Source organism: Haliotis rufescens, unplaced genomic scaffold (assembly GCF_023055435.1).
Source record: "Haliotis rufescens isolate VD_foot unplaced genomic scaffold, xgHalRufe1.0.p SCAF_13, whole genome shotgun sequence".
In the NCBI taxonomy this organism is placed as follows: domain Eukaryota; kingdom Metazoa; phylum Mollusca; class Gastropoda; order Lepetellida; family Haliotidae; genus Haliotis; species Haliotis rufescens.
In genome coordinates this window covers 35,239,378-35,265,993 of record NW_025963813.1, presented here as the reverse complement: position 1 = coordinate 35,265,993, position 26,616 = coordinate 35,239,378, and the positions used below count along the sequence as shown (strand labels likewise).

Below are 26,616 nucleotides of genomic sequence, written 5' to 3'. Positions count from 1 at the left end.
TGAGTTGCTTGCGTATTCCAGGTTGGAGGCCCAGTAACCGAAATGTAGGCTATAATTAAAGACAAAGGCTCATAAACCTTATGCACAATGTTAGCAACAAGGGAGGTCCCTGAATTTGAATAATATACTAATATTGCTCACGGACCCTCCTTAATTTATAACACTGCATACACCTTTTCACTCACTAGATTACCAAAAACTCTCTTTATTTGTAGTAGCATCCTTCAGGCAGCATTATACCCTCCTGTCTGTTCTGTCCCTGTGCTGATTCTAAGTTTGAATAGATACCTGACATGACTTTATATCACAGTCGTTGTTGCATATTTGCGTTATCTGAGAGGAATGTATCGCACAGTCGTTGTGATAATCCTGTAGCTCCTTAGCCAGGACACTGATGTTGAAAACTGTTACATACAGATTTGTGCATGAAATTATGCGATTGTTACATTTCCTAAATCTCATTAAATGTCTTAAATCGTTCCTACCTTAGTTTTAAGCTTGAACAAAAGTGATTGCCTCAAATACCAGAGCATGTAGGTCAATGTTGAGATATGGATATGCTTATCAGTCTAGTCTGTGACACTGAAAGGTCTATATATTGGCAGATAGGAGCCAAGTCATATTTCGGCTGAACAATCAAGCATGATGGACGTTCGACAGCACCTTGCTCTGTTCCTGGTTTTCCTACCATTGTCATCAGCCCAGCGTCCAAACATCATCTTTATTGTGGCAGATGACTTAGGCGAGTATAGGTAGTAAAGACAATAAGACATTAAATTAATGTGAAATACGTATTGAAATGGGTCAATCAAAATGTGTCTCATTTCAAAGTAGAGATGTTAACACGGTGGTGTTGTCTTCATAACCGAGTATTCAGGGAACTCTGTGTTCATACAGGTTGGAATGATGTTGGTTTCCGGAATCCCGACATGATGACCCCAAACATCGACAAACTGGCAACAGAAGGAATCATCTTCGAAAATGCATATGTCCAGCCTCTGTGCAGCCCGTAAAGTGTTCTTATATTCTTTCATCTTGATTTTTAGAAAACATTAGAGACGTAAGAAAAGACATATACATGTTACTTGTTTTATCCTTCAATTTCTAATTGCCTAATCAAATAAAAAATAAAAAATACACGTACGTTTTCAAAAAGCCATAAACAAAAGCAAAAAACAGCAGTGGGTGAATTTGAAGAATGAACTTCGCCTGATGAAGGAGCAGCGGGCACGGGTGGCCCAGTCGTCTAAGGCGCCGCGATTCGCTGTGCAGAGTTGCGTCCCTTGGGCACGCCACAAACCTATGATTGTGGGTTCGAATCCCGGTTCGCCCCGATTATGTTTCTAGGTTTGTCAGCACCATACCCGTGCTCGTGGGTTTCACCGAAGTGGTTAACGTCTGAGACCTGCATCACTTCGGGCTTTCCTCCCACATTAAGCTGACACGCCGTGATATAACTGGAATACTGTTAAAAGCGGCGTTAAACCCAACTCACTCACTCACTCACTGATGAAGGAGTAAGCATATACTCCAAAACGTTCTGTTTCTCATAGTAAAGATGTTGACATCCATATATTCTCTTCCTCGTGTGTATGACTTCTAAATGCCTTTCTAAGACCTGAACTGGTTTGGGTTGGAGCTATATTGCCGAACTGCCTATGTAATAACAATATCATTGAAGTATTCAATCATTGTTTCAGATCCCGAACCGCCTTTATGAGTGGAATGTTTCCATTCCACGTAGGAATGCAGGTAAGTATGTCGTTGTTTTCTCAACATGGTCAGAGCAGCTATCTATCAACTGCTTGGTTATATTATACTATTCGTCATACTGGCATATTAGGACGTACATACACAATATAAATCATGATACAAGTTTTGGTTTGGTTGGTTTGGTTTGTTGCTTTGCGTCGCACTCAGCAATATTCCAGCTATATGACGACGGTCTGTAAATAATCGAGTCTGGACCAGACAATCCAGTGATTAATATCATGAGCATCGATCCATGCAATTGGGATCGATGACATGTATCAACCAAGTCAGCGAACCTGACCACCCGATCCCGTTAGTCGCCTTTTTTGCGACAAGCATAGTCACCCATGATACAAGTGGGAAATCCCTGAAAAAATACAAGTTGTATTGAGTGATACTCTGCCGCTCCTTGAGGGTAAATCCCTTCACTCATTGTTTGATTGGTCCTGTTTTAGAATAAACTATCTTTCAAGACCTATCGTCAGATTTAATTGTTTGCTCTTTTAAAAGGTAGCCACTTCTAATAGCTTTTCATGATTCACATTTCTGATCAAAATGATTTTCATTTCATATCACCCGTGAGTGAGTGAGTGAGTTTGGTTTAACGTCGCTTTTAACAGTATTACAGTTATATCATGGCATGTCAGCTTAATGTGGGAGGAACGCTCGAAGTGATGCAGGTCTCAGACGTTGACCACTGCGGTGAAACCCACGAGCACGGGTATGGTGCTGACAAACCTAGAAACATAATCGGGGCGAACCGGGATTCGAACCCACAATCATAGGTTTGTGGCGTGTCCAAGCGACACAACTCTGCACAGCGAATCGTGGCGCCTTAGACGACTGGGCCACCCGTGTCCCCTCACCTGTGAGCGTATATGATTTTTACGAAGAGAACATCATATTTAGCACAGGGTTTTGGGAGCTAGCCAAGCAGCATGTGTACCCCTCAACTATACCTTCCTGCCCCAGGAACTGAAGAATCTCGGATACACTACGCACATGATCGGAAAGTAGGTACTATGTAACATTGAAGTTAAGCATTCATAACCTGGAATAAATGAAAACATACTGCACGACACACAATCATTAAACCTTCAGATGACAACTTGAGACATGTGTCTTCTGGGAAGAAACATCATTCTTAGATACATTTGTAGATGGTAATGAAGGTGAGGTGAGGTCAAATGGGGCTCAACCTCGCGTCCAAGATTATTGCACTTATATAGCGACGTGCATGCACGTGTGTGTGTGTGTGTGTGTGTGTGTGTGTGTGTGTGTGTGTGTCTGCTTGTACTAGTCCGAACTGATGCCGATTTATAGTGCTAGCACACTGAGATACCATGCCGCAGTTTAACATGAATACCCCACTCAGACACAGTACACTGACTCCGAGCCGACCAGTCCTTGTTTTAGCCCTTAATGCCGAGCGCCAGACAGGGTAACAACAAGGACCATCTTTTGACGTTTTTTCGTATGACGCGGCTGGGGATCGAACCGCGGACCTTCCGGTCTCCAGAGAAATGAAGTATCTAATGAAATCATAGTGAAGGCGTAATGACGATACATGTCTGTTAAATTAATTTCGGACGAGTAGATCAATATCAGGTGTTTCTCAGGCTGAGTGACGCTGGCGGGTGCCGGGTGCCGGGTAGGAGGCGTACTGGCGGACCAGTCCAATGTCCATATGCCATCTCCTTGAAAGTAATCGGTAACGACCTCGGCATGATGTGGCATTGTTATCGTGCAGTTCAATACTTTCTGCCAGTAAGTCTGCCATCTGTGAAAGGGAAGCAAAACATTTAATCGTATGCAAACGGCGTAACGCCGTCCCTAGAGTTACCTAGCCCATCTCAATCTTTCCCGCCTATGATAAGCTGTAAGATCCACACACTTCACAGAATGCCTTGAAGTTAGTTCCTTTCCGTTTATTAAAGGTAGAAGTTGAAATTCGCTTCCCTGTTATTGTACGAAATTCTATATTGCTACCAGGAGCAGATTTGTATCTATTGCAAAATTGATGTAATGAGACGATCTTGTCTAGTTGTCGTTGTTACGTCTCCCACGACCATGTCTCATTGCAACCCGACCTGTTTGATGGCACTTGTCCCACAGACGGGAATAGAAACATTTCGATTTGAACAAACATTTGGGCAACTTGGAATATTGACGTCATTTCATCTGTTAATTGTGGCATTCTAGGCGTGTACCTAGCAATATTCCATAAGTGATTATGAATTCACCTACAGGCGCACACACTTTGTCTTATGTGTGCTCCTGGGACACGTACTGTTCATATATGATGTGAAATTTATTTATGATTAGATTGATGATGTTGCGTTCAGTATTGTAAATGTACACCTAAACGATAGCTATGTTCAAAGCATCAGATCCCTTTGTTTTTGTCGGTAGTATATATGATTACTTATGAGTTGCATTTTAAACGATACAAGCATTTTGTGACTCCAGATGGCATCTGGGTTTCTGCAAGTGGGAGTGCACACCGACGTACCGAGGATTCGATACTTTCTTTGGCTATTATAACGCAGGTGAAGACTACTTCAATCACACTGTTGGTGCGTATCATTAAAACTTGTGGGGTTTTATGGAAGCTTGTTTTAGACGTCATTTCGTGAATAAACGTTTCACCTATTCATTGTTAGTAGATGTAAGAATATGATGTAAGATGTATTATGGTCTAAGTATAATTCATATTTCACCAGGAAAGTATTTAGACTACACGGACAATCAGCTTCCCGCAAGAAACTATTCGGGAGAATATTCTGCTGTAAGTATGCAAGGGAAAAGACAAACTTGAGTTGACAATCTTCATATCCATCGCAATTATATTCTTAAAATACTTACTTTTTGTAACATATCTACATCCTCGGTGAATCATTTATTTGCCTGAACATTATATTCACTTCTATTACCATTTCAGTTCACATTCGCTCAGAGAGCCGTTGACATCATTCATCGACACAATGTTTCACAGCCGTTGTTTATGTACCTCCCTTATCAGAACGTACATGGTCCTCTTCAGGTAACGAAATTCTCTGTATTGAGAACGTGTTCCCGTTTAATGCCACCAGGCTTTCTTGTAGGTTGAGGGGCGGTCGGGTAACCTAGTGGTTAAAGCGTTCTCCCGTCACGCGGAAGACCCGAGTTCGATTCCCGACATGGGTACAATGTGTGAGGTCCATTTTTGGTGTTCTCCGCCGTAATAGTGCTGGAATATTTTTAAAAACGGCGTAAAACCATAATCACTCTTGTAGGTTGAGCGCGCATGATGCCAGTTGTCTTAACATGCACGTCAGCTTCACTTTTTTCGAAAGACATTGTTGCTAAGACTTATATATTTTCAATCGATGAATGGGTTACCATTTCAAAAAAATTTAGGTCGGTGGTGGTGTTTCTTTAGGTGAGGTTATATTTAATTACAATGCAATTACCATGTACTTGTTGTCAATATGTGTACCTCTACTTGTTTACATCACAGGTTCCTGAGAAGTATGAGGATATGTACCCGAATGTGATTAACAAAGGGCGAAGGACGATGAGTGGTATGGAAGTTTATGTCCGTATTTCATATTTTATTCAAACACTTGTCTCTGAAATCCTCACAAAGTATTTCTAAGAAAATATTATGATCATAGTTCCAATCAATTGTTATTTACTTTTATTAAGTTGATCAGCATAACCGTCACATGAGACCCCGGAAATACTGTTCAAAGCACCGATCCAGTATTTTCATTCCCAACAGGAATGGTGTCTGCCCTGGATGAGGCAGTGGGTAATGTTACCCAGGCCCTGAAGGATCGGGGCTTGTTTGAAAATACTCTGATTCTATTCACCACCGATGTAAGTAGTTGCAGTATTACCATTGGGAGAAGTTTTGTACAGAGGTTTTCTGTACATTTTGTACAGAATGCTTCTCGTATCTTGAACTCTGTGAACAGCTTCATTAATTTTGACTTATCAGCCTTGACCTCCGTTTTTTGATGATTAAATATACCTTGCCTAAAACCAACAAAAGTATGGCTTGTCATTCTGCAGTTGAGGAAAGAAAAAATAGATTATTTCTATTTCTTGTGATCATGAATCCTGAACGACAGAAAGTGCAATTGCGTGTCTAAAAAGAAACACACAAACCACCAAACCGTTGTGTGTTATACATTTGGAACATCAAACGATTGCCATTTCAACGGTATTCGTGAAGAATCCAACTGCTAATCGTGTCATTCTCTCTTCGAATAAAACATTGATCATTCAGAATGGCGGCGCTCTCGAAGCTTGTGCCAACAACTGGCCCCTGAGAGGAGGGAAGCACTCGATCTGGGAGGGTGGTACGAGAGGGACATCCTTCATGTATGGTGCTGGGCTCCAGAAGACAAGGACTACATACAATGGGTAACGCCATAAAATACAATAAGACAAAACTCAATGTTAAGTACCTTAGTGATAATCCCTAAAATCCAAAAGATTATCCTGGAAATAATTACGGCAGAACATGGTTATTCAGTAAAAGACCACGTACATTTTGGTAAACAACTGTCCTCACTATACTAATTTTATTCCATTGGTGTTTGTTCAAAATACACCTTCAATAAAGTCTTTATACACCCGACCCATGAATATCCGGGGTAGAATAAGTCTTCAGCAACCCATACTTGTCGTACAAGGCGACTATGCTTGTAAGAGGCGACTAACGAGATCGGGTGGTCAGACTTGCTGACTTGTTTCATGCATGTCATCGATTACAATTGAGTGGATCGATGCTCATGATGTCAATCACTGGATTGTCTGGTCCAGACTGGATTATTTACAGACCGCCGTCATATATCTGGAATATTGCTGAGTGCGGCGTTAAACAAAACCAATCATTGATTGTTAAGTACATCAACTGAAACTAATTGAAATGTTGTTGACAATGTTTGGCGGATTTTTAGCTGGTGGTATATTTTCATATGTTAATGGCTTCTATCTCTAAACAGGATGATCCACGCTGTCGACTGGAAGCCCACTTTAGTATCTGCTGCCGGGGGAACACCGGGTAAGGAGATTCTCATTTATACTTTACCGAATTGTGTCTCAATTGCAATAATGAAAGATTATTTTGTATCTTGAAAGAATTGGTGACATGATTTTGAATGTGCCATTAGATTGATAAAATGTTCAGAAAATAACAAAAAAAACATCGGCAAGGTACAACACAACGGTTTTACACCTTTCGTTGCATATGGGGCACAGAAACTACCATTGATGGAATGAGTCACTGGGATTCTATTCGAAACGGGCTCCCTTCATCAAGGACAGAGTTCATCTACAACATTGACTACACTGAAATTCCTGTCGAAGGCCATGCTGGAATAAGGTATTTTAGGACGTCTTGTCATCAAATAAGTTTAAATGCAACAGCTTGACTGAGTTACCTGCATGGTGTACCCCGATTTGCATATTTACATACCTAATCAATGAACTATTTCAAGTACCATATCACACGCCACTGCACTGTATACAGTCGTGATCTTAAAAGCAATGAAATACCTATTTGCATTATTATGTATCAGAGTAGGAGACTACAAGCTCATCATGGGATACGCTGGGGCTCCTGATGGCTGGCACAGACCCATGAACACAACCCAGTATGAACAATATGAACAGACAGTTTATGTCAAAGGAGATTCTCCAGTCCATCTCTTCAACATTCGAGGTGCGCTATGAATTAACATATAAATCTGAGTATTTGTCATTTGTCTTTAGTAGTCCTCCTTAGCGTTGGGCACACAGTACGTATCAGCACCTATGTGTACTGCTGCAAAACTGCAAAGTCACTTACTGTGTGTTTGGATTCGGCTAGTAATTTTGATCGATCCATAATAGTATACATTCAACGCTTAGTAGAACCCTCTCATTCTGATGCATTTCAAGACTTGTCTTTTAGGTTCTCATCATCCCATCATTACTAAACTTGATTCATGCTCCAAAATGTATGCAACATCACGATGAAAACAATGCTTATAAAACTCTCTTCCCCTAAGTTTTTACACATATTACGTTTCACATTCAGAGGATCCGACTGAGCACAATGACCTTGCACAGCAGATGCCAGACATGGTGGCGAAGTTGCATGCCCGGTTTGAGGAGTACAAGAAGACCATGGTGCCAGCCAATTTCCCCGATCCGGATCCTGCATCTGACCCCCAAAAGTTTGGAGGCGTTTGGAGCCCCGGGTGGTGCTAAGGAGATGTACTTGTGTCAATATGAATCATGCTCTTATGGTATAATCTTCATTTCGTACGCGCATAATAAATTAAAATGTGTTAGTTAACATAAGCATGACTTAATGACGAAGTCTTTTATCAAAGGATAGCCATGGTTACCGTGAGTAATTAATTATTGACTGATCTAGACTTTTCCCAGAGCATCCTGTAATGTTTAAGGTATATCATTCCGGCCAATACTTTAACGACACTTGCAATACAAATATGTCATTGGTATACATTCTAGAATTGTACACTATTGGGAATTTCTTTCATTCAATGATGCACACACGCTGAGCCCAAAGGTTTGCATTTAACAATGGCACGGAATGTTATCGGTGAAATTTCTGAAATCGAAAATCGTTCGAAAATCACTTTATGTTTCATTAATATATCTGCTACTCAAAGTTTGCAGAGGCTCATGTTTTGACTATATAAAGAACTCATCCAACAAATAAGATTGAAATATCCCGGTCCACAACGTTTGACTAGTCCCAATAGGACGTCAATTCCTGCTTCTTGTACATATGTGCATGTCATCGATCTAAATTGCGTGGATCGATGCTCATGATGTCAATAACTTGGTTGTCTGGTCCAGATTCGATTATTTACAGACCGCCGTCATATATCTGGGATATTGCTGAATGCGGCGTTAAACAACAAACAAACAAACAAATCTAATTTTTATTTTGGGTGAACAACTGACTTGCCTTTGAGTGTGCAAACTACATAGATAACATCCATGTGTTTGAGTTTTAGGACACGTTGGCAACAACGTTGACCTTTACCTTAATCTTCATGTGTATAGTTGATCAGATATTGTTCGATAATGATCAAGACCCGTGAAGATCCGGCGTAGAATAGGTCTTCAGCAACCCATGCTTGCCTTAAAAGGCGACTATGCTTGTCGTAAAAGGCGACTAACGGGATCGGGTGGGTGCTGCCTGGGTAGATGCATGTCATCGATCCCAATTGTGTCGATCGATGTTCATGATGTAAATCACTGGTCTAGATTCGATTTTTTACAGACCGCCGTCATATAGCTGGAATATTGCTGAGTGCGGTGTAAAACAACACACCAAACCAAACGAATAATGATCAAATAGCCAAGTCCCTTCCAAATACAGATAAATGAGAAAGGTAAAACCGCATCTTCTGTGTCAAACAAGACCCTTAGTGTGATGACTTCTACTTTGCAATCGTCAACTTTCCTTCATGTCGAGAAATATTACTGCAGCACCAGTCTTAAGTTTGTCTACATTTCACAACTTGTGAGGTACAGTCGAACATCCGTTTTTTTGAGTGACATACGGCTCTGGCTCACAAAAGTTGGTTGATAAAGGTTACAAGAAAGGCCACAGTAAAATTTCGTTGGAATCGTACAATGGACTATCGTATGACAAGATAGACACAATTTTGTGGATAACAACTTCTTTAATACTGTAAAAAGCGACGTTTCGGTATAGATCCTTATACCGTTGTCAAGCAAGACTGAATGAGGGACATAGTGCAGAATATATATAGCAAGTGGAGGATTAACAGTAGAGGATTAACAGTGGAGGATACTTCATTATTGTAATGTTTGTATATGTTTCTTATCATTATAATATACTTCACCTTATAATGTATAATAAGGTATGTATAAATGCAGACAAGGTTGTTCTGTGCGGCCTTCAAATCGTTTTGGAAAGAAATGTGGAACTGATGTAAAATGTTATCACTCAGAATGACAGCATGTGATAGCAAATATACGAAATTTAGACTGAAATTAAAACTTCAGCGGGGGTAATTACATGTACATATACTAGTTGAGCTAGTTATGAAATTTACATGGATTTATATCAAATTCCAATGAATTTGGTGTTTAGGTATTGGCGCACTTCAGTTCCTACCCATCACCTTAATGTCATCATGTCAATGTATTTGGAAAAAAACAGGAGGTGTGATATTAAAACTTCTGCGGTCAAATTTGGAAATTAACCCATATCTGAACGCAGGCTCAATCATACCCCTCTTTTAATCAGTTTATCTCAAATTCACTGAAGAACACTGGGATATTCCTAAGCCTCGGCTATTTCGTCCGCGGGGAAGAACTGGCAAGCGGAAAGTTCAGCCTGGTACACCGGAATATTTCTGGCTGCAACGTTACTCAACAAAGTAAAATCGCACTATGACAGCATGCATCATTCTGTAATAACATGGTTCTGGGATTGCGTATGTGTTTGAGATGTCCTGTACTGTCTGATCTCTTTACCCAACATCGTTAGCTCAGATGATTATTAATCGACCCTTTATCTCCCTTTAAATGCCATTCTTCTCATAGATGCCCAACATTAGATGGGTGGCGTCTACGAACCCATTATAAGTTGTCTTGTCTTTTTTAGTCCAGTGCCATACATGAAGGATGTCCCCCCTCGTACCCCCTCCCAGATTATGTGCTTCCCTCCTCTCAGAGGCCAGTTGCTAGCATAAACGTTAATAGGACCGCCATTCTTGAGTGATATTAAATATCCTCTGTGCACTCATTAACGACACTTTCCATTCACACTATTTCGTTTGATCAAGAATACGACCTTCCTCACTATGAATAGAATCAGTGTGTTTTCAAACAACCCCTTCTCCTCAAGTGCCCGTGTAACGATTCCAACTGCTTCGTCGAGGGCAGACACCATTCCTAAAAATAGATCATATCAACATACAATTCTGTAATCATGTAAGCATTTTGTTTTCATAACATATATTCACAGTTTAGCAGGGATACCACAACTTAGGCACATTATACTGATTCCAAGGCAACACGTCCTTGCTTTATCCGCTTAATGCCCATCAAGAGGCAGGAAACAACAAGCAAGTACCATATATTAATTAAGTACCGTATCATTTGGTATGACACGGACAGGCGATCGAATCTGTCTATCCCCTACACCACGGGGTAGGAATAGGGAACACGAAGAGGAATGTATGTGTAATTACAGTTTGAACAAAAGATTTCCTGAGTATGTTCTGCGACCTTGGTCTATCACATTAGAATACACGTTGAAGTACTTTTCGGGAACCTGAATATAACAAATTGGCAAATAAGAACATGAAAATGCATGAGTATCAAATGTCTGGTGATTTTGCAATTATTTCCTCCGACAGATAAATATTTCAACTATTTGAAGTCGACTCATCCAGTGACATTTTCAAAGAAAGCTAAAAGCATTAATTTGGCTAAACATATTGTACTGTCTAGACTTTCAAAACATACATTCTTGGGAATTAAGATACACATACTGGGGGGTGCAATTGTATTCATCTTAATTCCCAAATCTCCCTGTTTGCATTCTCTCAGAAGTCGCATGGCATAGGATGCTGCTCATCTCCATGGAAAAGAAGGAGCTGTTCCAGAAATATTTTTTTTCAAACAGACAGACAAAACTGATGCGACGGAAGATGCTCGTTTTTGTCTTGTAACGAAGCTACCTAAAAGACTTCCTAATTACCTCAATAGGAGCATGGACATTCTGATAGGGCAGGTACATAAACAGAGGCCGGGAGACGTTGTGCTGGTGGATGATGTCAACAGCTTTCTGTGCGAATGTATACTGAAACAGAGCAACAGAATGAGTATTTGACAAATTATTTAAGTTTGATACATACATTGTGATATTATAAAAGCCTGACTATTTTAGTGAATGAAAACAGTATAGAATGAGCAGTTCTCAGTATAACCATCGTATTTAAGACCTCAGATACATCTAATCATCAGATATATCTAAATTCACAAATAACTACCTGAAATTCATTTAGACACAAGGAGGAAACACAACATACAAACAGGTGTTATTGTTTTGCATTTGTTTTGTTGATAATCTCATTATTTAATACCTTAACAGAGGGATACATTAGCGGCAATTAAGCATTTTAGAAAGATCCACCTCTTCTTGAGTTGCGAACTTTTTTTCCATTTTAATGTCAATAAAACCGTTTGTGAATGATACAGAGAAATGAATACACAAAAAGCTTCATCAATATCGTGGGCATCATAGAAGATTAACATTTGTCAATAATCATTAATTTACATAAACATCCTTATATTTCACAGTTATAAATATAGAAACTTTTCTATATTGTGGTAAAATATCTAAACTATTTGAAGACGAATATAAAGTTTCATAAATATGTGAAACATGTCAAATATGGAGTTCCTGAAGAAATCCATTGGTGGGGGGGGGGGGGGGGGGGGGGGGGGGGGGGGGAGACTGGGCATAATTATATAAATAAGTTACTTTCCTACATGTTTGAATACGTGGGGAGGTACGACCACAGTGAATAAGAACTGGCCTGAGATGAGAGAGAACTGGCTTAGGTTGGAGCGAAGAGAGGGGCAGGCGTGGCCTTGTCTGAACCTTCCCCGAGGAAGAACTGGCCGGTTACGGCGGTTTTATGGGATCTGGGCCAGAGCAATTAGTGGTTTATACAATCTGGGTCCCATTCCATCATCATACCATGACACACAGTCACCCAAGTCAGACCACCGGATCCATTTAGTCACCTCTTACGACAAGAATAAGTGTTGATCTTGGGATCCTTCTGACCTTGGTTTCCCTCGTGACTATCTACAGTGGTAGAGGAACAAAATTATCCTTCTGACCTTGGTTTCCCTCGTGACTATCTACAGTGGTAGAAGAACAACATGTTGTACATTGCAAAAGTTCACATTAATCAAGATACGCAGCTGGTATCAGTACCTAACTTGAATCTGGAACATGGTGATACTTATTAACACCATCGTCCAATATCGATATATATAACTACTAGAGGCGATTTTTGTGCACATTACTCACTACTGAATACTCTACCTTGTAATCCCAAGCAGGAAGTTTGTTATCTCGGTAGTCTAAATAGGCACCTGTAAAATACATCAACGAACACTGATTTAAACAAAATGTTCATTCACCAGACTTGAGCATCTGAAATAAAATTAATGCAGGCAGGAGCAGCAAACGTTTAACAACATTCATGAATTACCAACGTCATCAGTACTAAGTAGGTAGATGATGAGTAAGATTTAATGTAGCTGCCCACCCATACATCAACATGAATAGGTTTCGAATTAACTCACACTCACACAATTTATTATGTTCAATCAATTAGTTACACTCCGACATGCATTCATTGTTCAAAGAGATATGCTGGGCAGTATCTTTCAGATTTGCTGGGTTTTTTAAACACGCCTTTGGTGGTGGCATTGTCAAGCATTGTATGTGGTTAACATTTCATAACGTTGAATATATTTTGGATGTACATTCACGTGCGTTTTTAGCAAACATCCACGTGTACACTGTGATACATACTGATTATTCAGGTCGAAAATGGTTATTTTAAGTTTATTGCGATTATCGGAATTATTATAATTCAGCCAGGATGTTCAACGTATAGTCCCAAATTGCACATCCCATCACTTCTGAATGACAGTGTTGTAGATCCAACGAAGTGACACATGAAACGATAACCTTGAACTCATCAGTGAAAATGGTTTCACTTGATCATTGATTTTCAGATGATCCTGGGTTGGATCACCAACTACCACCAAGTTCGATGTGCTGACATGTTGAGTCGGAAAAGGTTTATGTCGTATTATGGGAAGGGTGTTTGTCGCATTTATTTAGTTAATGTTAAGAACAGTTATATGTGGTTTGATTCTGATCCCATGTAATGAACTTTGGGTCTAGTTTGAAAAAGGATCCAATCAGAAAAGATTCGAAATTACTGGTTACTTTGTCTGGTTTAATGGAAGTTGAGATAAGAACAGGGTTAGAATAGGCCTTCAACAACCCATGCTTGCCATTAAAGGTGATTGCTTGCCGTAAGAGGCGACCAACGGGATCGGGTGGTCAGGCTCGCTGACGTGGTTGATGCATGTCATGGTATCCCAGTTGTGTAGATCAATGCTCAAGATGTTAATCACTGGATTGTATGGAACTGACTCGATTATTTACAGACCGACGTCATATAGCTGGAATGTTGCAGAATGTGATTTATATCATAATCGGGGCGCTCCGGGGTTCGAACCCACTATCATAGGTTTCTGGCGTGACCAAAGGACACTTATGCGAAGGCAAGTCAATTGTTCACCGAAAAAACACGTGAACCCGTGTACAATCCCGCGTCATCGTTATACATGGATATATGCAAACTTGTGTGGTGAAAACATATTAGATGCATAATATTGTCCTTATGTTCACATGAACAGAATGTATACCAATGATAATTATTTTTGAAATGATGTTTCCCTCGTTTGACGTTTTGAATCAGGGGGAAACTACTTTCTCCTAGTGGTACGTTCTATAACCAAGGGTGGTAATTATGCCACTATATGGCGCTGATATTTGGGGGTTTAAAAGGGTAGGGTTTTATGTTGTCGCCTCTCTCAACATATAAATTTATTGATGTTTGCTTCATGAGCATGTACACATGTTTTGTTTTCTTTCTTTTTACATTATTCTGTTTCTGACACCTTTTTCATGTGTTTCAGGGATTTCGTTTGAGATGTGGACGTGTGACGGTGAGGTTACATTCTGTTACGGTTAAGTGTCGCTGTTGACATGTCATGTTTGTTGATGAAGCTGGAGAGATGTTATAATACCCACTGGTATAATTGTGTTAACTTTCACGTGTGCATTGTGGCTGCAGAGCCTTTAGAACACTACTTTGAATGTATGTTTGCATTTCATTGGCTACATAATGCACGGTAGGCTGCGGATCCATAAGACTAATTCGGTTGGCAGAACCACTATAATACTGCTGTATTGGGTGTGTGTGACCCATGTAAGATGAGTAAAATAAAGGTTTTGTGTATAATCTGTATTTGTAAAAGTATGTATGACGTATGTAAAAGGTCAAAATTCAAATTCTGTAAACTCACCAGTTACTGGTGCTGTTGCATTCGTAGGGAGAACACGGTTCCAGAGCTTTTTGTATTCACAAAAGATTTTATCTCTGGTTTGACATGTCGGGCTTCATCCACCATTACAATCCGTATGTTTCGATATTATATATGATATATGATATGTAATAATGGTATATGGAGTGAAGTGATGTCACTGTGTGTTGCGTGAGCTTCGTAAATAAACTGCCGTGTACCACACAGCCGTTACAGTATATATTTGTGTTGTGTTTTAGATGATTATATGAGTTTGGTGTGGTCTAGGAGAACGTTGGTTTCACCTCTTGGTCGTCATGATATAGCTGGAATATAACTGGAGGTTATTTATCAGTCAATGAATAATTACACGCTAACGCTGACGATGCTTTGATAAAAAATTCGCCTTAAAGTAACACTGATATTGATTCGTGACAAATTTTCGTTTATTGTGCACGTACGAAATACACATTACACTATTATACTAATATGCACATCATACTAATATACTGACACGAGCAAATCTGATCAGCACCACCCGGGGGTCCAAGCGTATCCATATTTTCTGGGATCAGATGCAGGATCCGGTTTAGGGAAATTAGCTGGCACCATCGTCTTCTTGTATTCCTCGAACCGGGCACGCAACTTCGCCACCATGTCCGGCATCTGCTGTGCAAGGTCGTTGTGCTCGGTAGGATCCTCTGGATATGTATCAGAATATTTGTTAACATGAGAGAGCTTTATAAGCAATATGCATTCATCGTGGTGTTGCATTGATTTTATAAACAGCTTGTATTCTCGGGTCTGGATCCACCATTAGTGAGTGTGTATGGTTTCATGCCGCTTTTAGCAATATTTTAGCAATATCACGGCAGTGGACACCAGAAATAGGCTTCATACATTGTACCCATGTCGGGAATCGAACCGGGTCTTCGGCGTGACGAGCGAACGCTTTAACTACCAGGCTACCCAACCGCTCCGGGATCCACCATTAACATATGCAGCATGTATTTGATGCTGGCGCTGCAATCATGTAACGGTGGTCAAGTTCAAGTGGAATGTGATGATGAAAACCTGAAGCAAACCAGGTCTTAGAAACCCATCGGTTTGAATGTATACGATTACAGATCAATAACCACGAGTCGAATCCGAACACGCAGTAAGGTGGTCATAGCAGTAGCACATACAGGTGCTGGTAGGTACTGTGTGATCAGCATGTAGGACATCTCGGGATGACCATTCACTTTTATGTTGAATAATTGCGTACCTCGAATGTTGAAGAGATGGACTGGTTCATCACCAGCGGTGTAAACTGTCTCTTCATATTTGTCATCCTTGGTTCCGTTCATGGGTTTGTGCCAGCCATCAGGACCTCCTGGGAACCCGAGGATCAGCTTGTAGTCACCTACTCTACACAAGAATGCAGATACAGTTACATAAAATCTGTACTTGATTGCTTTAATGATAACGACTTCATATAGTGGCATGTGATACTAGGTATTGCTTATTAAATAGGTCCTTGATTAGGTATAGTAGATATGCAAATCCCAATAACAAATGATACTGGTAATTCTGACAGCCTGTTGTATGTACTCTTATTTGTTGACAAAACATGCTTAACACACCTTATTCCAGCATGGCCTTCAGTCGGAACTGGAAAGTCATCAATGTTGTAAATGAACTCTGTCCTTGATGAAGGAAGCCCGTTTCGAATGGAATCCCAGTGACTTATTCCATCAATGGTAGTTGCTACAACCCAAATGCAATTTAAGGTGGACAAACACTTCGAAGAACCTTGGCGATGATTTTTAGCAATAGTTTATCGAAATAACATTTTAAATTGTCTCATTGATTCTTTGAAGTTACCAAATAATCTGTCTAGATTGAAATTGTGACAAAATATTTTGGAAATATGAATGAGAATCTCCCTACCTGGTGTTCCCCCAGCAGCAGACACTAAAGTCGGTTTCCAGTCGACGGCGTGGATCATCCTGTTTAGAGGTAGAAGCGATTCACATTTACAAAAAAACACATACTTAAACCCATCAAACATTGACTAAACATTTCAACTAGTTTTAGTTCATGCAGTATATATATTCAATGAGTGGTGTAACAAGAATGTCATCGAAGGTACATTTTGAATACACTCATACAGTCATGATATTATTACAGTGATATTAGACATAGTTATGTAACAATGTGGACATGGTTATGGAAACATGAACACAGAAACGTTTCACATGCTATGTTTTCTTCAATTCAGGTTTCGATCGGGAAAGGTCAATAATCCTTTACTATTTCACTATATGCCTGTCGAAATTCGAACTAGGATCATTTATTTTATTTGCATTATCACTGAAACACTTTTCCGAAAGAGGATCATTTAATTGGGTCTGATTGTATTCACTTGTCTTACTACCCATCGTAGGTCGTCCTTGTCTTTTGGAGCCCAGCACCATACATAAAGGATGTCCCCCTGGTGCCCCCTTCCCAGATCGTGTACTTTCCTCCTCTCAGAGGCCAGTTGCTGCCGAACATTTTCATATGACCTCCATTCTGTATAATCAATGGTTTATAACAAGGGAGAACGATATGGTTAGCAGGTTAAAGAGACATGAGTATCCAGCTGACAAAATAAAATGTATTTCACCCTTCACTAACTGAAACAATTGAACAGTTCATTGTATTTTTCACTAACAAAGTTAGAGTGGTAAAGGTGTAATGTTCCTATTGTATAACATGGAACTGCTTGGTGGCTGTGTGTGTTTCATTTTTTTTAGTCTTGCAATATGCAGTTTCTTCCATGCATGGTTTGATAATAATTAACAAGAAATAAAATATCTTATTTGCTGCCATCTAATGTGAAACGTCATAAAGTTATACTGGTATAGGTGTTAGGCAAGGTATAATTATTGTTAAGAATAGTGAGAAACATATTCTGATTACTCATGCTTTCCAAAGAATGCAAACTATGCTTGTCGTAAGAGGCGGCTAACATGATCAGGTGGTTGATGCATGTCTCCGTATCCAAATTGCGTGGACCGATGCTCATGATGTCAATCACTCGATTATTTACAGACTGCCGTCATACAGCTGGGATCTTGCTGAGTGCGGCGTTAAACAACAATCAATCAATAAATCAATCAATCATAAAGATTGTCACCAAGTTCAAGAAACGTGAATCATTCTGTAAAATAATGATTGAAGATTCTCTCCGATGTTGATATTGCAACTGCAACTACTTACGTCTGTGGTGAATAGAATCAGAGTATTTTCAAACAAGCCCCGATCCTTCAGGGCCTGGGTAACATTTCCAACTGCCTCATCTAGGGCAGACACCATGCCTGTAAGTAATGAAAGTAGTGGGTCAGTGCTTTGAAAAGTATTTCAGATATGGCAGGGTGGGTGAGGTTATTCTGGGTCAAACATTGATATATAGTGCAGATGTTTTCGATTCGGGTGAAACCAACTTACAGATTGGGGCAAAACTCGCTTATAAGACTCAACTCAACAATAAGTCAATATTACTTTAAGCTTTGATTATTTTCTTTCTGAGGCACACAATGTGAGGATGTAGATATATATATTAATGTACATACCACTAAACTTTCTTCGCCCTTTGTTAATCACGTTCGGATACATGTCCTCGTACTTCTTGGGCACCTGTGATGTCCATTGTTGAGGTACATACATTGACAAACTGAACACATTCATTGCATTGTGAACAAATAGAGCATCACCCTCAGTGACACCACTATCACCATATTACCATAAATCACAATATGCCACTTACAACAGTATTCCAGTTCTTTCACAGTGTGTCAGCTTAATGCTTGAGGAAAGCCCAAAGTGATGCAGGCCTTATAGGTAGGGTGCTGACAACCCCCCCCCCAAAAAAAAATAAGATTGGGACTGGGTCATCGTGCCGCTGGTTATGAATTGATCCATTCTGGACTATATATATATATAACTCTCTTAATAGAAACGTCTTTCGAAAATAATTAAATTGAGGTTAATGTTAATACGTGACATATGTACTACAGATTCAACCGATAAGAAAGGCTGGAGGAACTAAACTGACTCTCGTTTTCAATACTGTGAATTTCCTTACCTCAATAGGCCCATGTACATTCTGATAAGGGAGATACATAAATAGAGGCTGTGATACATTATGTCGATGGATGATGTCAACGGCTCTCTGTGCGAATGTGAACTGAAAGGATGATAGGACTGTATACAATGACTAAAACAAAACCCGACTTGCCGAGGACTTTGATATATTACAAAATGTAAGCATTTTAAAAAATATAATCAGGATTGATATGAAAATTGTCAACTACACTAATGTTAATGACAAATTGTTTTTTGTATACTTACAGCAGAATATTCCCCAGAATAGTTTCTTGCTGGAAGCTGATTGTCCCTGTAATCCAAGTACTTCTCTGCTGAAATATTAAAAAAAGCCAAGATCATCATACAGCTGCCAACAATGTATAAGTAAAACGTAAATTCACGAAACGACCCTTTCCCTAAAACCATCAACCAGAATAATACGTACCAACAGTGTGATTGAAGTAGTCTTCAGCTCCATTATAATAACCAAAGAAAGTATCGAAGCCTCGGTACGTCGGTGTACACTCCCACTTGCAGAAACCCAGATGCCATCTGAAATTATAATGCAAATGATAAATGTACAGATTCATAATGCAACTCACATATCCAAGCGGAAAACAATTCCTGTGCACTATAAAAATCACATTAAAACATAACTGGCATGGATGTTTTTGTTCAGAATCATGTATGGTTATCACATTTACGAACACTTCGTCAATATTACCCATGATGACCCTGAAAATGCACGTGCATCCCGGGTCAGTGCATGTACAAATCCCTCGTGTAAGAAATTCGTCACATTCACAGTTCACGTTAGGCCGTAAATTCTTTTACTACAAAAAAAAAAAAAAATCTTGATAGCCAAACCCGGTAAAGGTCTAGCCACGCCTATTTGAAAATGCGCAGTTACGTGCAGTTTGAATGTGTGAAACCGTAATTGCACTAAATGTTGTTGCTAGACGTTTTGATGTTCATCGTAATGCCGAACATTCAGTCTTGGAACACCAGGGACCGACCACCTTCTGGACGTCCACGAGTAACCTCACTTTGGCGAGGTCATCTTATCAATCTGGTTCACTTGAGAAAGTCGGTTTCAGATTAACAGCCCACAGCATCCCTGGCTTACCTCAGTACAAGGACTGTAAGGAAGCGATGATGAGAGATAACATCCGACCATGAGGTCAACCTACGTTTATGTTTGATGCAACGTCATTTTACGGCACGCCGGACATGGTCATGTTTCAAGATACAGGAATAGAGGTCCTCTTTACGAATCAGACAAGGTTATAGCTTGACCACAGTGATAATCTTCAGCGTGTGTATCGACGCTGAATGGAGCGTTACGTTTACGCGTGCGTTTTTCAACGTAGTGCGTTAGGTGACAGGAGCATAATTGGATGGGAAAGCCTCACTGGACCCCTCTAATGATCATCCTTCAGACCCATGGCCGTCACATCACTTTATATCAGGACGTGTGGGATGAAATGAAACGTCATGTACACCGAACTCCAAACCTACCGAAGTTGGTTCAGCTGTGACAGGTCAAAGTCAAAAACTGAAATGACTGCTCATAAATCGTCCTCAACATTTTTTGTCGTCAAGTGGGCGCCGTTGTTAGTATTTTGTCATTGCTTATGACGATACTGACTTGTGAAACTGACAACCTACCCAACTCTTTTATGGAAATTGTGTGAGCGGCCTACCGGTAGGGCAAAACATGCTACCTTTTATTGCGAACACCTGGTGTCATCATTGATTTTCAGTGATCCATTTATATCACGTGCACGTCTATGCTTTTTATTCCAAAATGGATCACTCTCGGCTGATAACCGAGACTGGTTATTCTGTATCCTTGCTGTTTTATATGTTTAGATGTTTTTGGTTCAGCATATATTATACTGACACGGTCATGATGAGCTCATGTTTCACGGAATATTGTTCTGTTGCAACATCGTTCTTTATTTGCGTTTATTTATTATTTCCCATACAAGTCAGTAAGGAACAGGACCGTTTGTCCACTGGTATATAATCATATATGTACTGTAAGTTTTACATTAGCAGAAACCAACGTGTATTGCTCCATAGGGTCTATATATTTTTCAAAGTATGTCACAAAATATGTTTGTTGTCAGAGATCAGAGGGAACCAGCTACTGTAACATTATTGAGAGTGTCCATAACAGATTCTGAAAATCCGTTTTGAAAGTAAATGAGTTCACCAATAACAACATGGTTCTAGGAGAATGTTGTGGGATCTCCCTACACTATAACTACTACATGTCAAGAGCAGTCAAGTACTGGAGCAGACTCATTCAGATGGAACAACGCAGGCTACCCATCCAAGCTTATTATAATATTATACTAAAATCTCTTGATGATAATGGTAATATTACCCTGGCATCACATATTAGAATGATTTTATTCCAGTTTGGATTTGGTTTTGTTTGGCTAAGCCAAGACATTGGTAATATTCAATATTTCATGACAGTTTTTAAACGAAGATTTTACGACTACCTCACTCAATAGTGGCACCTTTCCCTGACATCATCAACGAAATGCAATTACTACTCACAGTTCAAGTCATTACTAAATGTGGAGTCATAAATTACTTGTGATATGTCTTCTTACCAACGTAGACTTATAGCCATGTTCCGGTGTAATAATTTCGTGTCTGCACTTTCTGTTTTTCGAAGGGAAATAACAATGTTGAAGATGAATTCTATGTTCTTATGATTTGTGACCAGTATTCTAGAGCAAGAAGAAACTCTTTTCCCAAGCGTCTCGTTAACCCTCCCTCTATATATTCAGTATATTTCCATCGTATTATGGGCCGGTGGCCTGAATTACCGAATAAATTTGTCTGTCTGTCTGCATGATTGTACAAATTTGTAGTTTCAATGTGACATTATACCTACTTTCCTATCATGTGCGTAGCATAGCCGAGTTTCTTCAGTTCCTGGGGCAGGAAGGTATAGTTGAGGGGCACACACACTGCTTGGCCATGGAGCACAGTCTTATGCTGAATATGAATGTGTCTTTAATTTATGAGCAATTTCTATATGCTCGCATGGGACATGATATGAAAATCTGTAAAATCAGGAACGTGAATGATTAAAGAAGATCAGAAGTAGATATAAACACGCTTTTGTAATACGCTTTTGTTGCAACCTTAAAGCTTTAAGAAACATTTAAGTTTGTTTGTTTTGCTTTTTGTTTAACGCTGCTCTTAGCAATATTCCAGCTATGTGTCAGCGGAATTTAAATAATCGAGGCTGGAACAGACAATTCAGTGATATTGACGTTAGAATCGATCAACGCAGTTGGGATACGATGACATGCATCAACCAAGTCAGCGAGTCTGACCACCCGATCACGTAAGTCGTCTCTTACGACAAGCATAGTCTCCTCTTACGTGCAGAGTGGGTTTCTGCAGACCTATTCAAACCCCGATCTTCACGGGTGAAACATCTAAGTGACAATAGGGTCAGTTGAAAAATGAGTGAAGGGATTAAGCCACAAGGAGCGGGAGAATAACCTTAAATAAAACCTGCATTTTTTTAGGGATTTCCTACTTGTATCATCATGCATAGTGTGAATAGATTGCTCAAAGCGTTTTTGCACTTCTTAATATTTATGAATTGATCGACAAAATTACCTGCATGCCAACGTGGAATGGAAACATCCCACTCATAAAGGCGGTACGAGATCTGAAACATTGATATTTGTGTAAGATTGTAATGCAATTATATAGGTTGTTCTACAATACAGCTCTATCTAAATTCTCTTCATTCTTTATTTAAATCTATTTGTATTTGCTTTTTATAACTTATTTGTTTTATGCATATATGTCTTTATGTGCGTGAGAATAAGCTTCAACTGAAGTTACAACACATGTTTTTCTAATGTCTCATTAAAATAAGAATGAAACAAAATTAGAACGATTTACGGGCTGCACAGAGGCTGGACATATGCATTTTCGAAGATGATTCCCTCTGTGGCCAGTTTATCGAAGTTTGGGGTCTTCATGTCGGGATTCCGGAAACCAACATCATTCCAGCCTGTACAAAGACACAGTCTCCTATGAATACCGGGTTGTACAGAATAAATATCTCTACTTTGAAATGAGATGCATTTAGAGTGGCATACTGTTTCAGTAGGTATTTCACTTTAATCACTTTCTGATTGCCTTAACTATCTACACTCACCAAGGTCATCAGCCACAATGAACACGATGTTCGGACGCTGCGCTGATGTCAATGAGAAGAACAATAAGAACAGAGCAAGGAGCTGTCGGACCTCCATTATGTTGTCTTGTTCAGCAGAAATGAGACCATGTGACACCATCTGCCTATACATAGACCTTCCAATATCATGGACTAGACTGATAAAGCAACTTGACCGACATGTTCTGGTATTTGTCACAATTACATTTGTTCTCACTTAATCAATAAAGTAGGAACGTTTTAGCACATGTAGTGAGATTTAGGGAATCGCATAGTTTTGTGCAAGAATCGATATGAAACAGTTTTTAAGAACAGATCTCTCACCATGAGCAATGGAATGTTTACGACTGTGCTGTACATTCCTGTCAGATAACGAAACTACGCAACAACTTTGACATAAGTGCTGGTAAGATAAAACATCATGCTAACATGTTTATTGCAGACATCTGAGTCTTTCAGCAAGGAAGGATAATAAATACTTACATTGTGTTAATAAATATAATACATACTTCAAAATGCCATGCTGGACCTTCAACCTACATTGATGTGCTTGTCGTTTTTCGCTACATCCAGCAACAGTCCAGCTTTTTGCCAGATATCTGTAAATAATCGAGTCTGGACAAAACAAACCAGTGATGGTTTTATGAGCAATGAAATATGCCGCCTTTGAGGTTGCCTACTCAATCTATTTAGTCGCCCCTTTTAACAACCGTATGTAACAGGAGGAACATATTCTAACCCAGATTCATCAACCGGGACAGAACAGATAGAAGGGAAGCATCAATAAAGTAGGAAGGTATTAGCAAATTCAGTGCGATTGAGGGAATCTCGCGACCGCATAGTTTAGTGCAAGAATCGATATGAAACAGTTTTGAAGATCAGGTCTCTGTTTGAAATGATATCCTACATAATATGCTGCATGAAGGATACTACTTTATGTGAAGATTACCTAGTAATCTAGCGAGTGAATAAGTATGCCGTGTTAGAAAATAGGTTGGTCCGCGGGCCCTTGAGGAATTTGCATAAGGTTTATCAACATTTCTTGAAGTCTTGCACATGATAGCGGGTCTCTAATCTAAACTGAAACACACAGGGACTCGTCAATCTGTAACACATGATGGTCCCATGAAAAACAGCCAACTCAATGTTGTTGATTGGGGTCGTGAAGACGTAAACCCTTCTAGAGCCTCAGGTACAGGACTGTGAAGGATGCCCTGCCTCACCAAAACAGAAGATCCTCCTGTTGCTTTATCCCCTGGAGGGGAAAAGCAATGGTAATAATCGTACTGTCTTAAATCAAAATTATGGTTTTGAAGAAGGTTTCTTGAAGACAAAATGCTGATGGCTTGAAATCTTGAATTAAGAACTGAAGGTCACTAAGGTTGTTCCGAAATACTCTACAATTCCATTGTAATAAATTGGGAGAGCAACTCATGGAGGCCCGATAAGAGATCGTGAGTGGGGGAAGGTCCTCTACGCTGTAATGGTAGCGATGGAGTGACCTCCATATCTAGAGGTTCAAGTGTGTTATAAACGTCCAAAGAACATTCAATGACAAAGGCTCCTCAACACGTTTAAGGGCCCTTGCTTCTTTTCGTCGTTGTTTATTTTCTTCGTTCGTGAGATGTGTATTAGTTTTGGGGTCTTGTACAGAGTCTAGTTGAATGGCAGGTTCTGGTAAAAGTACAGCTTCTAGCAGCGGTTCAGTTTGTAAAGCTGATGAAGATGAAGTGCAGATGTCAGCATCTATTTGATATAAAATGTTCTGGTCAGTGCATACCCAGCTAATAGCTGTTTGACAGCTACCACAGCCTTGATAGGAGAAATCCAATTTATAAGTCTATACACCATGGCCACATATCCTTGGTTCTGTATATCCTTAAAATGACCCTATGGAACAAGGTTAAAAGCGCAACAGTTTTCGTGACACAGTCCAACGGACATGCATCACACATGAGAACTTAGTGTTGCCATTTTAACAAACTGAACATAGTATTCTGTATTGGCTCATGGCATGAGTACTGCCATCCAACAGTAGAACACATGCTACTTTACCTTGGATGGTGGTAAGAAGAAATATTATTAAAAAATAATTAAAACAGTTTTGTTACTTGTAAATTTCAAGAAAAAAGTATCTTTGTTACATCAGTCACCTGAAACACCCAAACCTAGCCAGTCCAAAGAGAAACGAAACGATTAACGAAAGTGTCTACATTTAATCCCATTCACAAAGTACCGTGCCTGTGACTCAAAACTAAAAATGGCTAAATGATAGCCAATAGTAGGGTAACTGGCGTTCAAATATAACCTCAAAATTTCTGAAAACTCATTCGAAATTAGGCTATTGACGCAGCCTGATAAGTAAAAACATAGGATCGTGTATACTTACAACAAAGTAAAATACTTTCTCTTTTAGGCAAAATTGGAATTTGTACATAAGCAAACTGCATTAGAAAAAGTGGAAAATGGCCTGTTAAAATAGGTTGTAAAATGATGTAAAGGGATAGGCCATAGTCTAATTAACCAATCAGAGTGAGTGACTTTTACCAGTTTATAAGTAAGTTCGCATTGACCACAATGATGTCTTACCCAAATCCAGAATCATGTAACCTAGAATGCATGTCTATGACTGGGTTCAAGTATAGTTTTGATAACTGATCCTGAATTCAAATCTATCTTTACAGCTAAAACATACTGCACAAAACCTTTTGAAGACCTAAAACGTCACATATGGCATTGAATGTACCCTTTGTGGATTGCTTTATGTTAGAGAAACAACAGATATTATCGGCCAGCATTGATCGGTCATGAACAGAAATATTTCCAATTGTGTCTACTAACATTTCAATTCTGAAAATCACTCAAACCTTGGCATCAAAGATAGGCTATTGGAGAAAAAAATACCATCCCTCTAATAGCTTTAAATGAAGTCGACCAATAGAATGAAAAGAAAAAAATCCTTGGATTCGACTGTCTTTATACAGTAGGAACTTGGTGCAACATGTGATAGCTAGTGTACCCTTATGAGCCAGTTGTGAAATTAGTTAAAATTCAAATGAATTTGGAGTAAGTGTGCTGACACACTTCAGCTCCTATCCATCAGGTTAATGTCCTTAAGTCAATGCATTTGGAAAAACAGGTGGTGTGATATTAAAACATCTGCGTTTTAATTTGGAAATTTACCCGTAACAGCTTAAAGGCTTAGAACTATCGTCGCTTGGTGCAAGTGGACCCAGAATGGAATATTACCCGTACCTATCCAGCCAATTGAAATTAAAACAATGCATTGTTGACGTAATATATCACGTGAGCTTCTACCTATCACGTTAATGTGCACACATGGCAAACGATCATGTCTA

The 26,616-nt window shown here is 39.5% G+C and overlaps 2 protein-coding genes across 3 annotated transcripts; one reads left to right on the top strand and one right to left on the bottom strand.

The window, feature by feature from the left end:
- Positions 1 to 903: 903 nt before the first annotated feature.
- LOC125378639 (arylsulfatase B-like) lies at positions 904 to 8,083 on the top strand. The gene is made up of 13 exons (XM_048394476.1): positions 904 to 1,009; positions 1,701 to 1,752; positions 2,662 to 2,765; positions 4,222 to 4,328; positions 4,476 to 4,540; positions 4,694 to 4,795; positions 5,252 to 5,315; positions 5,516 to 5,613; positions 6,026 to 6,162; positions 6,747 to 6,805; positions 7,003 to 7,126; positions 7,323 to 7,465; positions 7,823 to 8,083. The coding sequence occupies exons 1-13, from the start codon at positions 930 to 932 to the stop codon at positions 7,993 to 7,995; spliced, it is 1,308 nt and encodes a 435-aa protein (XP_048250433.1). The 5' UTR covers positions 904 to 929; the 3' UTR covers positions 7,996 to 8,083.
- A 7,263-nt stretch (positions 8,084 to 15,346) lies between these two features.
- Positions 15,347 to 23,377, bottom strand: LOC124151556 (arylsulfatase B-like). Of its 2 annotated transcripts, none has more exons than XM_046524072.2 (14): positions 23,240 to 23,377; positions 22,981 to 23,092; positions 22,690 to 22,741; positions 21,950 to 22,053; positions 19,481 to 19,587; positions 19,300 to 19,367; positions 19,034 to 19,135; positions 18,522 to 18,585; positions 18,169 to 18,266; positions 17,342 to 17,478; positions 16,855 to 16,913; positions 16,548 to 16,671; positions 16,190 to 16,332; positions 15,347 to 15,623 (listed from the first exon to the last, which is right to left on the bottom strand). In XM_046524072.2, the coding sequence occupies exons 1-14, from the start codon at positions 23,334 to 23,336 to the stop codon at positions 15,451 to 15,453; spliced, it is 1,440 nt and encodes a 479-aa protein (XP_046380028.1). In that variant the 5' UTR covers positions 23,337 to 23,377; the 3' UTR covers positions 15,347 to 15,450. The 2 variants fall into 2 exon arrangements, with proteins under 2 accessions (XP_046380028.1, XP_046380029.1); XM_046524073.2 differs by having other exon boundaries at positions 19,300 to 19,364.
- Between the last annotated feature and the right edge of the window lie 3,239 nt (positions 23,378 to 26,616).